Raw genomic sequence first — 15,196 nt, forward strand, 5'->3', positions numbered from 1 at the left:
AGGTGGTATTTGTATTATCATTTTATGATACTTCTATTTAATCAGGTTTGAAACTGGCACTTTTTTCTTCCAACTTCTTAGACTTGTTTTTTGGGGGGGCAAAAGCAAGTGTTTGTATTTTACATCAGTAGTGGTGTACAATGTAAGTAGTAGGGGGGTTCCCTTTCATAAAAGACTAATTTTAGACTGTGATGTCAAAAAATAAATAAGCAATTGTTTTCTGAGTCAGAATATAACAGATGTATGTGATGCACCTAAGCCTTGTAAAACCTGTGGCAGGTAAAATAAAAATAAGTGATTTAATCTGAAGGATGTGTGGTTTTCTAGGACATGAAAAGATGGATGAAATTGTGAGACTGGTGAAATGATTACATCTGCAGAAAAGCAGCTATAGACTACAGTCCACCCTTAGGAGGAAGGGTAAAAACTACACACAACTGAATTCTAGCCTAATCTTTATCACACTCACACATACACACACACATGCATATTTTACACACACACACACACACACACACACACACACACACACATTTTAGTATTCCTTAAATGCCTGGATAAGATAGTTTATAGTTTTACTAGATATGCCAATACACTGTAGTAGCTACAGCTGATGTTTATAATAATAACGTTCTTGTTATCCTGTTTTACAAATGTTGTATCTTAATATAATTACTTAACATGCTGAATGTCAAAGCCTCTCTAAAGGAAATAAAATAGGTCACAATGTGTTAAGTACCACAGTCATAAGTACCACAGTCATGTGTGATTTAAAAATAAAAGTGATCATACTTTGATACCCAGATTCTGCCACATGTAAGGCTTAACTGCAGAAAACGTGCAAAGTAAATGAACGCTGTTAAGTTTACTTAAAATATTTTCAAAGTGCACAGAAAACCTGCAGTAAAAGGTAACACTGCTCCAGTTAATACATATGATTAATGCCGATAACACATCAGTCTGTTTCCATGTTTTTCATGCTGAAGAACAATCATTAAATGATGTATAAAAATGGACTCTTGTATTAGAGTACATCAATTACAGTAACAAAGTGGATGTTGAAAATCGAGTTCAGTTAAATGTATCCCTCGCTTGCGCTATTTAAATATACAGTATCTCTACAGCCATGCCAACAAATTAAGAACCACATAAGGTGGCATCATTGCGCATTTGTTAGGGCTGGTGCTTATTTGGTCTGCGGCTCCAGCCCATTATTTCATTATGTCCTTTGCATGGTGCTGCCTATTTTCTCCAAGTTCTAGAGTTCAGGTCTTGCCTCGGTGGAATGTACATGTTGTCCTTTTAGCTTGCATGCCTGGTATCGGAGGGCTTTTTGGCACCTTCCAAAGGAGTGCTAGTAAGTCTGGTTGTTTATGTACTCTGTAACTGTCCCTACTAGTTTTGCACTGTTGAACTGGTTTCCCTTGTAAAGATCTTTTGTGCCGAGGGGAGTAACTCGGTAAGGAAAAAATTAAAAATAATAAAAATGCAAGTATGAAAATTGGTGAAAATCTGGAGTCATGATATCGCCTGTGATACTGTCCATCCAAGACTATAATTGTGTTGGTGATTGGTGAAGCCACCTGCTTACATATTCGGACAAAAGTCTATGGAAAACAACAGTGAAATACCGACTTCCTTAACAAGTGGCCAACGGAGCTGGAGGATAAGTTGCATAAACCATTGCAGTAGAGATGTAAAGTGGCTCATAAAAGAAAACTTGACCGGTTTCATTCACTGCATGGTTGCCCAGGCCTTAGATTTATTTCATAAATAGACTGTTGAGGGCGTTCGACTGGCCTCGGCGTCTGTACTTCTGTTTCTACCTGCAATATCAGAAGGAGGTGCTGACTGTGGCTTTTGAAAATGCAATACACTTTTGAAAAATAGTTTGAATGTAGAACTGGAGAAATAATATACAAGGGGGTCCAGGGCACTGCTGAAATAAGTCAAGCAAACTGTAGTATAAAATGTTATGTCAATTGTCTGAAAAGTTGCGCAGTTAGACGTCTGTAACTGCAGGATCCACACATATATTCTAGAAACAACGCTGGGCAAAAAAGAAACAACGAAAACCACAGCAACAGCAAATATAAACTTGACAGCTTTCTTTATCTCTCTTTGCTTGTCCAGCTGCCTTCGCTTCAGCTGGCAGATGATTTGGTAGCTGCAGTAGAAAATTATGCAGCAAGGCAAAGAAAATTCTGCAATAAATAAGGTATCTCGCCAAAATCCAGAAGTGTTATTTTGGTAAATGACAAAACTGTCACACTGATATGAAATGTTTCCTTGTACCTCATACCTATGCAGGTGCGGTTTAGTCAGGAGATGTACTGTCACGGCCACGGACAGAATCCACAACAGACTGGCCTTTAGGGCAGCCATTCGGTTTGGTAAGAAATTTATTCTGTGGTGGGGATGGACAACCTTGAAGTACCGGTCCACCGCCACAGCCATAGCCGGTTTTAGGCACCAGCGAACCCTGCGGTCGCTGGGGGCCCCCTGTTCCCTGGGGGCCCCCAACCACAGCAAGTTATCTTATCCTGATATTTTGTCACATCTGTAAAACCAGCAAAAGCTAGTGCAGCAGTCTTGCATACTTAATAAACTATGAGGATAATAACTCTTATTTATATCTCCCTTAAAATTCAAAGATATTTCTGGTTGTAGTAATGGTGTTTTGTCTAGTAACAGGCATCAGAATGCCATTAAATATTTTACTACTGAAATAGTGCTCCTGGCTTAGTTAAACCCTGCTTTTGGACATTTTCTCCACTAAAACTAACTACATAGCCAGCTTTTAGTCCCTGCAAAACCATGGCTGCAGGGGGGCCCCCTTAATCATTTTGTCTGTGTGGGGCCCCACAAAAGCTGCTGCTGATTGGGGAAAAATGAGGAATGAAAAATGCATTAATTTCCTAAGTATGCTCTTTAACATGCACAGGGCTGTGATATGACCCTGTTAGGATGAAGATGATAATGAACATGAACAATATAAGCACTAGAGGGACTTACCTCGATGCAAACTTTGGATTTTAAGAAGAGCTGATGCTTCCGATTATCAGGGATAGTTTCTCTTTCAGGTAGTTTTATAACTAATACCAGAACACCAGATTCTATAACTCAATTTCTTTGCTTAAGAATTCAGTACAATCCCAAAAATAATAGAATAAATGCTCAGAATCATAAATATGTTTAAATATTTCTCTAATTCACTTAAAAAGTTACTAGAATAACATATTTTGCATCAACATCTATTTTTGGACAATAAGTATAAAGCTCAGATGTCTGGATTAACTGACTGTTTGTAATCCTGAATGATTTACCAGCAAATCAGACTTTTTACGAAGGATAAAGCAAAAGTATGAACAAAATCAGGGAAGGTCTGTGAAAGTAGGGACAGTGACAAGTATGCATTACTCCTCAATGGGATAAATCTTACTGCTTCTGCTGTTTGATGGCTGCTAAACAGCAGTGACTAATCTGGTGTGGCAGTACCAATGTTGCACAAGGCATTGCTGTTTGCTGAAATTAAGTACATAACTAGTACAGTTGTGGCTTATGCATGCATGTTGTGTGTGTGTGTGTGTGTGTGTGTGTGTGTGTGTGTGTGTGTGTGTGTGTGTGTGTGTGTGTAAAAAACATCAATGATTTTTATCTGTGCATGCACCCAATAATGACAGGACACAGACATTATTCTTCTGTGTATCAGTAAAAAATGTACCTAACAAGTAATTATATTTCAAAAGTAAGACAGAACATATATCACAGAACATTCAGACACTTAGATATTCTTGGAGCCTGGTTGCCCCCACTCACCAGACTGTCTAAATGGATAATGGGGACTCCTTTATCATCCTTGACTCTGTGGGGCCCCCACCAAAGCTGTTGCTTGTTGGAGAAAAATGTATCAATTTTCTGAATACACTGTTTAACCTGAATGGTGCTGAGATATGACCCTTTTAGGATAAAGCTAATAATAGCCTCTGTTTACAACCACACCCATTCTAAAACCAGCCCTGCTCAAATGTGTGTGTGTACATAAAGCTGCTACAGGTTATGCGGGCTAGAGAGTGTGTGGATATTACATCTTTAATTTTCATGACAGTCAAACCTTAGAGGTGTGCACATGAAGTCATTATAGCTTGTGTTTGAGCTGAGGGCAGTGTTTCTCACAGACCTCAGAGGTATACAAAGAAGGTTACTATAGCTTGTGTAAGAGAGGTGTATTGTCTAGGAGCAACACATTTGAATATTACTGAAATCATTCTCACAATCACATACTAGGCACATATACATGTGGCTACCCTGGGGTGAAGAACATGCTATGTATATGTATTTCATCAGTTACTTGAAATATATGACAAAAGCAATTTAAATCTCTGCTTTTATCCCAGTCTAACACCAGAGGGATGCATAGGCAGTGACTTGTCTTTATTAGAGAGTTAGGGAGGTAGGCAGTATTTCCAGATAAGACTTAAATATTCTCACAACTACTGGCTTGTTAGTTTACTGTAAGCTACAATTTTGTCAGCTTTGAAAATTAAGCCTTGGGCACAAATTATGCCTTGAAAGAAAAAATAAGACTGAAATTCTTTTTTCTTCATAATTTTATTTAGGCAACCATTGGAGTAAAATGTTAAAAAAATGCTCTAAAATGCATCCCAGACCATCTGTAAACCTGTGGCTTCTTGGTCCCTGACTTGAGTTATTTCCTAAATGGTTATTACTGGGCTGTCTTGTTCAGGAAAGGTGTGTTGAAGGATGCAAGGAAAACTAAAGCTGAACCACAACAGTGATTTTCTTTCCTTAATCATAATTTCTGTTCAGTCTATTATTGGATGAAAAGGTTGTGTAAAATGCACTTCAGAGCATATAGAAAGTTATGGCTTCTTGAAAAAGCTGAGAGTAAGGCAAAATGTGAGAAAAGGAAGAAAAAAGTAACGTGGATGGTATGGGGAGCCCAAAAGGAGAAGGAGTCAGAGGAGAGGACTGGGGGAGGGGGGTGAAATGTAGGTCCAGTCATCATTTCACTTTAAGTCCAGACCTGTACATAGACTTATTGCAATGTATCACTGTTGCAACTAAGTGCCAGTAACTCTAACTGCCCCTTTGTTAGACAGCTCAACATAGTGATAGTGTGATACATAGGCCTGTTGTAATGTAAAAGCTTGTAGCTGCAGGTCTGTCTGTGGATACTGCTCCTAAAAGTTTGCAGCATGAAATAAAAGGTTGCTTAGGATGGATGGCATTGTTAGGATGATGCTTATACTGGAAGTGCCTAGGGGGCCCCCAACTTGACATTTGCTGGGGGCCCCCAAAATGCTAACACCGGCCCTGGCCACAGCTGTAAGAAATACAATACTTCCCACCCTGTTCATTGCCAGCATGAACAAGATGAGCCTGCAGGATGCATCGTCATAGACCCAGTGCTTTGCCCTCAGGTAGTACTCGGTTCGAAACGGGAGGCAGATGATGAGCAAGAAATCAGCCACATTCAGATTGGCCAGTAAGATGGTGCTCGGTTTCCAGGACTTAATGTGGAAGCAGAAAACCCAGAGAGCCATGCTGTTCCCCAGTAATCCAAACACGAACTCCAGTAAAAGAACTGGTGGGAGTAAATACTGAAGTATGCCAGCTGCAAAGATGCAGTGGTCGGGCTTGGTGCTGTTCTCCATCATTCAGCAACAGGTATTACAGGACTTACAGCGCTTTGGTTAGACAACCCGCATTTCTAGTTAATTATAACTAAATGTTACACCCACAGGTTTCCGAAATCATTACGTATCAGGAATCTAAGAGTTCAGTAGAAGTGCACATTCAGAATTTATTATCCAGAAATGTACCACAGTTGCGCAAATCTGTGAGGTAAGGTGCGCTTGCCATTGCCCCCCCATGAACTGTTTAAAGAATGGGACAAGGGTGTGGTACAAATAAATATTTTGTACTCAAACCTATTGCCCAAATCTTCTACCTATCACTTACAAAATATATACATTTTCAGTCAACAAAATGTTGCCCCTTTACACTTGGGAGAGTGGTACGTTATTTTCAGCTGCTGCCACTTAAGACAATTTTTAGAGGTGCAGTCCTGTCAGGTTGGTAAGCTTGCCTTGTAGCGATCTGTTCAGCAGACACTGGTTTACACAGATCGAGACACTGTGTGCTTTTGGACTCACAAAGTTTCTGACAAATGCAAAGCAAAATAAAAGGACTCATTCGAGTACACTTGGTACGCATTGCTACACCCTTAGTTTAAAGATCTGTACAGCTGGAGGACTGGCTCTTCACGCTGCACACTTGTGCATTTACACTTCAGAACAACCTTGCTAACCTGTGCTCTCCTGGAAAATTGAAGCTAAGCAATTAAAACATTCATCTGTTTATTGCACTTTGTACTTTGCAGTGTTTCTGAAAGTTCATTACAAGGATCAGTGGGGCAGCGCAGTGGTGCGGCGTTTAACGTTGTTACCTCACAGCAAGAGATTTTCCGGTTCGATTCTTGGCTGGGGGCCTTCTGTGCCGAGTCTGCATATATACCTCTCAACTAATCAGGTGCAAATTTCAACAGAATCATGGACAAATCCAGAAAAAAGTCAAGGACACATTCAAAATATTAGTGCTATTAACTTGAGACGTTGACCGAATCAGAGCAACATTTCCTGGAATTCATTAATTCCAATGCCTTGGACCAGCTCATTCTTACCCCCAGTAGAGGTAGCAACGTCCTTGACGTGGTCATTACTAACATGGGTGACCATTGTTCTAAACCAATAGTCAACGCCTCCCTGGTTAGATCCGACCACAAACTAATCAACTTGGAAATCCAGATTCCCCCCTCAAAGGTAACCACCATGAAAAACTTCTTCAAAGCTAACTTTGGGCTCCTAAAAACACAGCTGGCTAACTTCACGGCACCCATGCAAATGGAGAATAGTTGCATGACTGCCAAGTCATACATCAATGCACTGTACGAACACATACAGAAATGCATGGATCTTGCCATACCCAATAGAACCAAGACACTCTCCTCCAAAAAAGGAAGCTGATCTGGTGGCCCCCTACAATAAACAAACTCTACAACAGAAGGAAGAAACTGATGCGAAATAAGGTGAAGTCCCAAGACTGGAAAAACTCCCTTATCAGCCTCAACAAAAAGTTGAGATCCCTCATCAAATCCTCTAAAGCTAGCTATGAAAATAGAATTGCAGCAGATAGTAAAGACAACCACAAGGACTTCTAGAGTTATGTAAAGAATCTCCACAGCAATAGCCAGATTTGCTCTGAGCCATTGCACAATGTTACCTCCTATACCAAGCCAACAGATATTGCCAATATACTGGCCGACAGATTCAGTGCCAATTTTACTCCTCTCCCCCCCCAAAGGACCAATCACAATACCAGTAGGTTGCCAGGCATCCAGTATTACTGCTGCACAGGTTAAAATAGCACTGTCTAAGGCCAGGAATACAGCTTCCATGGGACCTGACAATATCCCTGGCTGTGTTCTACATGAACTATAGAGTGAACTGGCACCTCACCTGTGTGCCCTGTTCAATCATAGCCTCACCTCAGGCTTTGTCCCTACTGAATGGTGCACTGCTACAGTCATCCCTCTCCACAAAGAAGGAGCGACTACAAACCCTGGGAACTATCGCCCCATTAGCCTGATGAGTCTGATATGCAAAGTTATTGAACCAATCATCATGGAACTATAAAACAAGGATATAAGGAATCTCCAAACTCTGGATCCCACACAGTTTGGGTTTGTGAATGGTAGATCATGCCTGCTCAACCTGGTCGACTTCTTTGAGTTAGTCACCAGAGCTGTAGATTAAGGCAAGGTGGCTCATACAGCCTACCTTGATCTGGCCAAGGCCTTTGATACCATTCCCCGCTCAGGAATCATAAAAAAACTCACTAAGCTAGGCATCAAACCCTATATCACTAGGTGGGTTGCAAACTGGCTCACAGATAGAACCCACAGTGCAAAAGTAGCTGACTTCAAGTCAGACTGTTGACCAGTCATGAGTGGAGTCCCACAAGATTCGGTCCAGGGTCCTCTCCAGTTTGGTGTCTAGTTCTCTGAAGTCCAGGCCAGCATGAAGGGACTCTTGTTGACAAAGTTCGCAGATGATTGCAAGTTGGGAGCTATTATTAACTCCCAAAGTGATGTTGACATCCTGCAGAAAGGTCTCACTAAGACCAACAACTGGTCTCATAACCATGGCCTTAAGCTCAATGCCACAAAATGTGTCATCATAGGTTCATAGATTGGTACTAAGCTAACTGCCCTTGTGAACCATTTTAAGCCTAGCCAATTGTCCCTTGTGAGACTCAAACCCTCTACCTTGTGTTTGTAAGGCAAACACCTTAACCATTAGGCCACCCTCCCACACCCCTTTGGGAAAACAGTTCCCATGAATTACCATATCAATGGTAGTCCACTGAACACAGAAGGCATTATAAGAGATCTGGGAACATGGATTGACAGCAACCTCTCTTTTCACCACCACATTGCCACTGTGGTCAGAAATCCCTTCTGTATGCCACATCTCATTACTAAGGGTTTTGCATCTGGGAAGAAAGAGGTCATTGTCTCCCTCTACTCTCCCCTCATTATGCCAGTCATTGAGTACAATGCCCCATTTGGCATGTACCTCACTGAACACCTGAAAAAACTGGAGAGGCCGCAAAAGTACCTCACAAAGATGATCTTAGGCCTTAAACACTTGTCCTATATGGACAGACTCAAAAAACTCCAACTATTCTCTGTCTTATATCGCCTACTTAGAGGTGATCTCTGCTTGACTTACAAAGCATGTCTGACCCAGTACTGTTAGAAATGCTACATCTAAAGAAATCCCAATCTCTCTGCACCACACGCTCCAGAGATCTCAACCTCATTACCACAATCAACAGAACATGCTGGAAGCATAGGCTCTTAACCCAGAGACTGCCCATGCTATGGAATAGACTTCCCATACATGTCAAAGAGAGCACCTCAATGGCCCTCTTCAAGAGAAATCTTGATGAGTGGATGGGAAATAGAAAATTCACCCCGGGGATCACTACAGTGGCTCTACTTGACAGAGGCACTGAGAACTAATGCCGAGTGGCACAATGCCAGGGTAATCCTATGGGCTAGGCTTGTAAAGGCTCCAGGGCCATTAGCCTAGTACATGCATATCAGTTACAGGAGGGATAGATTCCTAACTCAGCTACCTTTTCAACAATTGGATGGATGATACAAATTTACTATGTACTCAGTTTGGCAGGTGCATGCTATTAAGTGCTTGAAAAGGGTGTGAAGTACTGCTAAGAGTGTTTTCTTAACTGTACATATAGCTAGGCCTCTTATGGTCTTCATGGGCACTGCCATAATATTGTTTCTATATATTTAAATTTACAATTCTTCATGTTTACATGGGTAGGTCAAGTAGTACTTAGACATATTCTGCTGATGTCCACAATTTTGTTTACTTGCTTGTTAAATGGTTAAGTGAGCTTGACTTTCATTTTAAATACTATTTTCAGCCACAGCCTGAGCAATAAGGGTAAGAAGAAATCTACCAGATGATTTAGAGTAGACAGTCACTGGAAGTTAATCAGAAAAAGAGGTGTGTGGCTACCTCATGCCATCACTGTCCTGGCATACATCATGTAACATGATTCTCTGATTCATAACTTTGATCTGAGGCTTTGGAATGGAGCTGATCAGACTCCAGTGAATTATGGGGTCCCTACACTTTTACATTAATTGATGTTGCAGCTAAGACAGGGGTCTAAGGACCCTGAGAAAACATAAATTGTCATGTGACTAGAATGACAGCTGCCACTTATTCAAAGATCCTCCTCCATTACTCATTACAAAGCTCAGGGTTGGGGATGCACATATAACTATGGCTTTAGGCTCTGTAGCACTATTGAGATTCCCAACACAACCCTGTCACTATTCTAACAAGCTACATAATGATCTCTTTTTAGCAATGGTCAGACTGCATCCAATTTCAGCTTCATTCATTGCGGCAGGTAAGGAAAATGACAGGTGCAGCAGAGGATGGGAATGAGTGGCCATTGCCAGTTCATCCATCCTGGGGAAAGGAAAGTATGTGTGGCTCACCACATGAGTGACACCTACAGGGAGCCAAGCACTAGGCACTCACCCCATGGAGTTTTAGCCTAGCAAGTCCGTGCTGCCATGGGTAGGATGCACAATAACACAGGGAGAAGTCAGTGTGTGGAAGCATGTTTTCCCTTGGAGGGTAGTATACAGTGTAGCTATGAAGAACCACTACAGGAGAATGGAGGTACTCCACCAGAGGGAGGGTAGGCCACCTCAAAGGACCAGCAAAGCTAGCATGCTCCTTGCAGCCAAATCCTGCCACACAGTGGATGAACTGATTGCTGATTCTCAGGCAGGAATAAATAGCCTGTGAGGTTCTTGGCTTGTCTGAGCATTCCTAGCTCCTACTACCATGGAACAAATGGGCAAGCTCACTGCAGGTAGAAGAGGCTGTGATGACAGGAGGTACTGCCAGCCATGTCAGGAGAAGTAGGGCAGAGGATTTGTAACATATGCCAGCACAGCTAGCTGGAATTTTGTAAATAATTATATATCATTTGCATAGCAAACTGATTTGTACAGATGTCTGTGCTGAAAACATATTTGTGACATTTGCTTATGTTAAAATGTATCAACAATGTGCCCTGCTGGAAGGAAAAGAAATGTACATGCATTGTTGTAACTGTTTAAATGTATACATTGTAACAGCATATACTGGAAGAGAAGATGTTAATCCACTTCACTTTGAAAAATATTCTTAAAATTAAATTATTTCATGGGTTAAATCATAAATGTGTTATCCCACAGGTTTGAATGGAGCCAGAGATGCATTGTCTGTGCTAGAGAATAGGTTTTAGCTCCTGTGGAAAGAGTGGAATGGTTTTATGGTTTTATGGCTTCCAGCAGCTGCACAACATCTCAGCAATGCTCTGTGAGTGTGTTGTAGCACATAGGTGCTAAACCCTGGTAGCTTGCTGTGATGGGGACAGTGCAGGAAAAAGAGTCAGATGACCAGAAGTATGTGATGTCATTCTGCACAGAAATATTTTTTTAATATTAGAGGAGACTGAAGTCTCAACAGCATTCTGTATTATGTCTTGGATCTGACAACAAGGACCACTCACCCATCTTGCCTTGCTCTATTCAGTAAGTAGGAATAGTAATTATTTTAGTCAATCAGGAATAGGTAGTGAGATTAGCTAAATAACTGTTTTCTGTAACTGTGTGAAACTTTCCATTAGTCTTATTTTTAATATTCCCTGTGGCTGAAACGCTGGTGTTTACTGTAAACAGATATTTAGTATTTTCTTGTTCTTTTATTATTTATTATCAAATATATTTAAACTTCTCATTGTGGCTGGTCCAAGTTTTGACAGTATTTGCACATATGTATTTACTGGTAACTGTGGCCACTCCTGAAGCCTAGCTGTTTGGTCAAAATTACCATTTGTATTAGTGCTTACTTACTTACTTACTTACTTATTTATTTATTTATTTATGTATTTATTTATTTATTTATTGACATTTGGTAACAGGAAAAGTCTGACTGGTTCAGGAGCCCGTTTTCAGCAGAGGCCCAAGGAGAAAAGCTCCAGCAGTGTTAATCAAAAAAACAAGTATTAAGAGTTTTGCAAATTCAGTACACATAGTATAGATATAAGATCGGCATGAATAGAATATATCAGTGGAATTTAACACAGTAAGTATAAATAATGTAGACATATGTAGGAAATGCACAGGATATTTAAATTTTCATACAAAGTATAAATAATATAGACATATATAGGAATACACAGGTTATTTCAGTGTTCATACAGACAAAGAATAGTTACAATATTTTTTGGAACTGAGAGGGAAGAGAAATGGAAGATAATTGAGAGAGTGAGAGAGAAAAGGAAGATAGCTGAGTGAGGGAAAAGATTGACATAAAGTGAGAGATGGAATAGGATGAAGTTTAGACATGAGAAGAAGAGGAGGAGATGTTGGAGGATTATATATTGGCTTTAGAGCAGTGGAAGAGCTGTGTGCTAAGAAGGTAGGTCCTAAGTGTGAGCTTGAATTTCTTGGAGCTATTTATAATGGTAATGTTATTTGGTAAAGTGTTCCATAACTTAGCTATGGTGTAGGAGTATAGATACTGTCAGAATCTTTTGTTAGGTTTGTGTACACTAACCAGTTGTTTGTCTGTAGCGGAGAGTTCTGGTAGGAATGTAAGTGCTGAGAACAGATTTTAAGGCAGGACAGCTGTCTGGTTTGTATAGTAACTTATGTGCAATTGACAGTTGTATATAATTAAGATAGTGGGGGAAATCTAGCCAGTTTAACTTTCTGAGAGCTTTGCAGTGGTAGGAGTGGTATGATGAGCTTGTGGCAGACTTAGTGATTTTGTAATAAGAGGACTGAAGCTTAGTTTTGAGAGTTAGGTGCAGACTGGTGAAAATGGGAACACCGTATAAAAGACAGCGGATTAGGTAGGTGTTGGCTAGTGTTCTTTTGGTATTAAGGTGCATATAGCTTTTGTGTCTGTAGAGTGTTCTGAGCTTGAAATGATTTTTTATGGCACTCTGTAGGTGCAAGTCAAATGTGAGTTTATTGTCTATGGTGACACTTAAAAGCTTAGTGTTCATTACTACTTCAGTCTGTTTTGTTTTGGGAATATATTTTTAATTCAGAAGAGAAAGATTTATGGGTAAAGAGTAATAGAATAGTTTTGTTGGGGTTTAGTAGTAATTGTGCATCATTTAGCCATAGTTCTGAGTTTTTTGTAAGCGATCTGGTAGGTTGTTAGATGAGGTGATGATGGTGGAGTTGTCAGCATATTGGATTAGTGTGCTTTGTTGGGAGGCGGTATGCAGATTATTAATGAAAATATTAAAGAGGATGGGTCCAAGAATGGACCCCTGTAGGACTCCAGTTTTGTTAGTCTAGTATTGTGATAGGCAGCCTTGCCATTTTACACACTGTGGCCTATTTGTGAGGTAACTGTGGAACCATTTTTTGGGAGGGTAGTGAACATCCTAGTAAGAAGAGTTGATGAAGGAGTTTATTGTGTGATACTGTGTCAAAGGCCTTTGTCAAATCCAGTAGGACCACTGAGGTGAATAGAGCAGAGTCTCTATCTTTGTTAACTGTATCAGTGAAGGAGATGAGAGCAGTTGTACTGTGCGCTGCTGTAAAACCATGTTGAGAGGGTGTAAGAAGATTTTTATGAACAAGACAATTTAGTAGCTGTATCTGGATATACTTTTCAAGCAGTTTGGATAGAGGAGATAGGATAGAGATGGGCCTGTAATTTGTTAGCTCATTTGATTTGCCTCTTTTGTTAAGGGGGGTAATTGACTTCTTCCAGAGGTTAGGCACATGGGATTCCTTGATGGAGCAATTAATGAGAATGCTGACTGGATATGCAATTGCTTCAGCAGCAGTTTTTAAATATTCTGCAGGGAGATTGTCTGATGAGGATGAAAAGGATTTTAGTTAAATAAGAAATTTATATATAGGTTTAGTGGATACAGGCTTCAGAGAAAAGGAGGGATTACAGTGTTTAATGTAGCTGTGCCTGGATAGCGCTGAACACTGGGTGGATTGTTTTTGTTGTTTTGTTTTGTTTTTTTTTTTGTGAGAAGGGAGATATAATCACCTGTGGCACTGCGGGTTGTAGTAGAGTTAATACCTGTTACTAATTTGCCTATGCTGTGTATAAAGTGGGAATTAAACATATCAACATATCAGCTACTTCACTTGCTAACTTGTCTATGTTTGGGGGTGGGTTTTGAGTGGGCCCAGGGTTTAGTAACGGTGAGATTGTTTTCCAGAAATTATTTGGGTTGCTTTTGTGAATAGATATTTGTTGCAAAAATATTGTTTTTTGTCAGCATTATCTAATCTTTCGGCTTTATTCTGTAGCTGCCTATAATTTTGGAGATTAATGTCACTTTTATTCTTTAGCCAGTATTCCTTGTTCTGTCTCTGATCTGAAGTATTTGTTTAGTAGATTTTGTAAGCCAGGGTGTGTAGGTAGCTTTTGTTTTTTTGTTCTAAGAGGAGCTAAGGGTGTCTAAGAATAGATTATTAAAGTAGCTGACTGCATTGTCTAGAGGTAAAGTTTTAAACACGGACCAGTTAAGAGAGTTTAATATACTGTCAAAAAGATTTTAGCTAAAGTTTGTCAGGTTTCTAGATGTTTTGTAGATGTGGATCTTGGGTATTTGGGGAGTGATTCTATAAGCATATGTTGGTAGGTGGTTACTTAAATTACTGTGTAGTGTGTTAGAGTCTGAATATTTGAGGGGGACATAGACAAGGATCTAGTCTAAGATAGAATACAAGTTATTGTTGTCTTGCTTTCAAGTAACTGTGGAGATTCATAGGTTCATATGTAGGTACTAGGCTATTGGCCCTAGGGCCTATATAAGCCTAGCCAAAAAGGTACCCTGGCTTTTGTCACCCAAGAAAATTATTTTCATGTGGCCTTGTCAAGCAGAGCCATAGAAGTGATACCTGGGGTGAATTTCCTATCTCCCATCCAATCATCAAGATTTTTCTTGGAGTGCTAATGAGGAGCTTTGTTTGATATAGATAGGTAGTCTGTTCCAGAGTATGGGAAGTCTCTGGGACAGGAATCTATCCCTCCAGCATGTTCTGTTTATTGTGGTGACAAGGTTTAGGTCCCTAGAGCTCAGAGGGATTGGGATTTCTTTAAGTGGAGCATGTCCAACAGCTCTGGGTTTGACATAGCTTTGTATGTTCGGCAGAGATTGCCTCTGAATATGCAATATGCGATGGAGTAAAGCTGGATTTTTTTTTAGACGGTCTGCATAGGGCATCTGTTTGAGGCCGGTAACCATCTTTGTGAGGTATTTCTGCAGCCTTTCCAGTTGTTGTAGATGTCTTGTGAGGTACATACCAAAAGGGACGCTGTATTCTATAATGGGTCTAATAAGTGACAAATAGAGGGGAACAATGACCTCTTTTTTTCCTGGATGAGAAACCTTTTGTGATGAGGTGTGCCATGTAGAAGTATTTCCTGACTACTGTGGTGATGTGATTATCAAAGGAGAGATTACTGTCCACCTGTGTCCCAAGGTCTCTTATCACACTTTCAGTGTAATGTAGACTACCACATAAGTA

General features: G+C 40.3%; 1 protein-coding gene across 1 annotated transcript; it reads right to left on the minus strand.

The window, feature by feature from the left end:
* Positions 1 to 899: 899 nt before the first annotated feature.
* Positions 900 to 5,678, minus strand: LOC122800376 (hydroxycarboxylic acid receptor 3-like). The gene is made up of 2 exons (XM_044069824.1): positions 5,350 to 5,678; positions 900 to 2,455 (listed from the first exon to the last, which is right to left on the minus strand). The coding sequence occupies exons 1-2, from the start codon at positions 5,676 to 5,678 to the stop codon at positions 1,768 to 1,770; spliced, it is 1,017 nt and encodes a 338-aa protein (XP_043925759.1). The 3' UTR covers positions 900 to 1,767.
* Positions 5,679 to 15,196: the final 9,518 nt, after the last annotated feature.

The sequence above is a fragment of the Protopterus annectens genome, chromosome 4.part0, assembly GCF_019279795.1.
Source record: "Protopterus annectens isolate FY-2018-M chromosome 4.part0, PAN1.0, whole genome shotgun sequence".
Taxonomy (NCBI): domain Eukaryota; kingdom Metazoa; phylum Chordata; order Ceratodontiformes; family Protopteridae; genus Protopterus; species Protopterus annectens.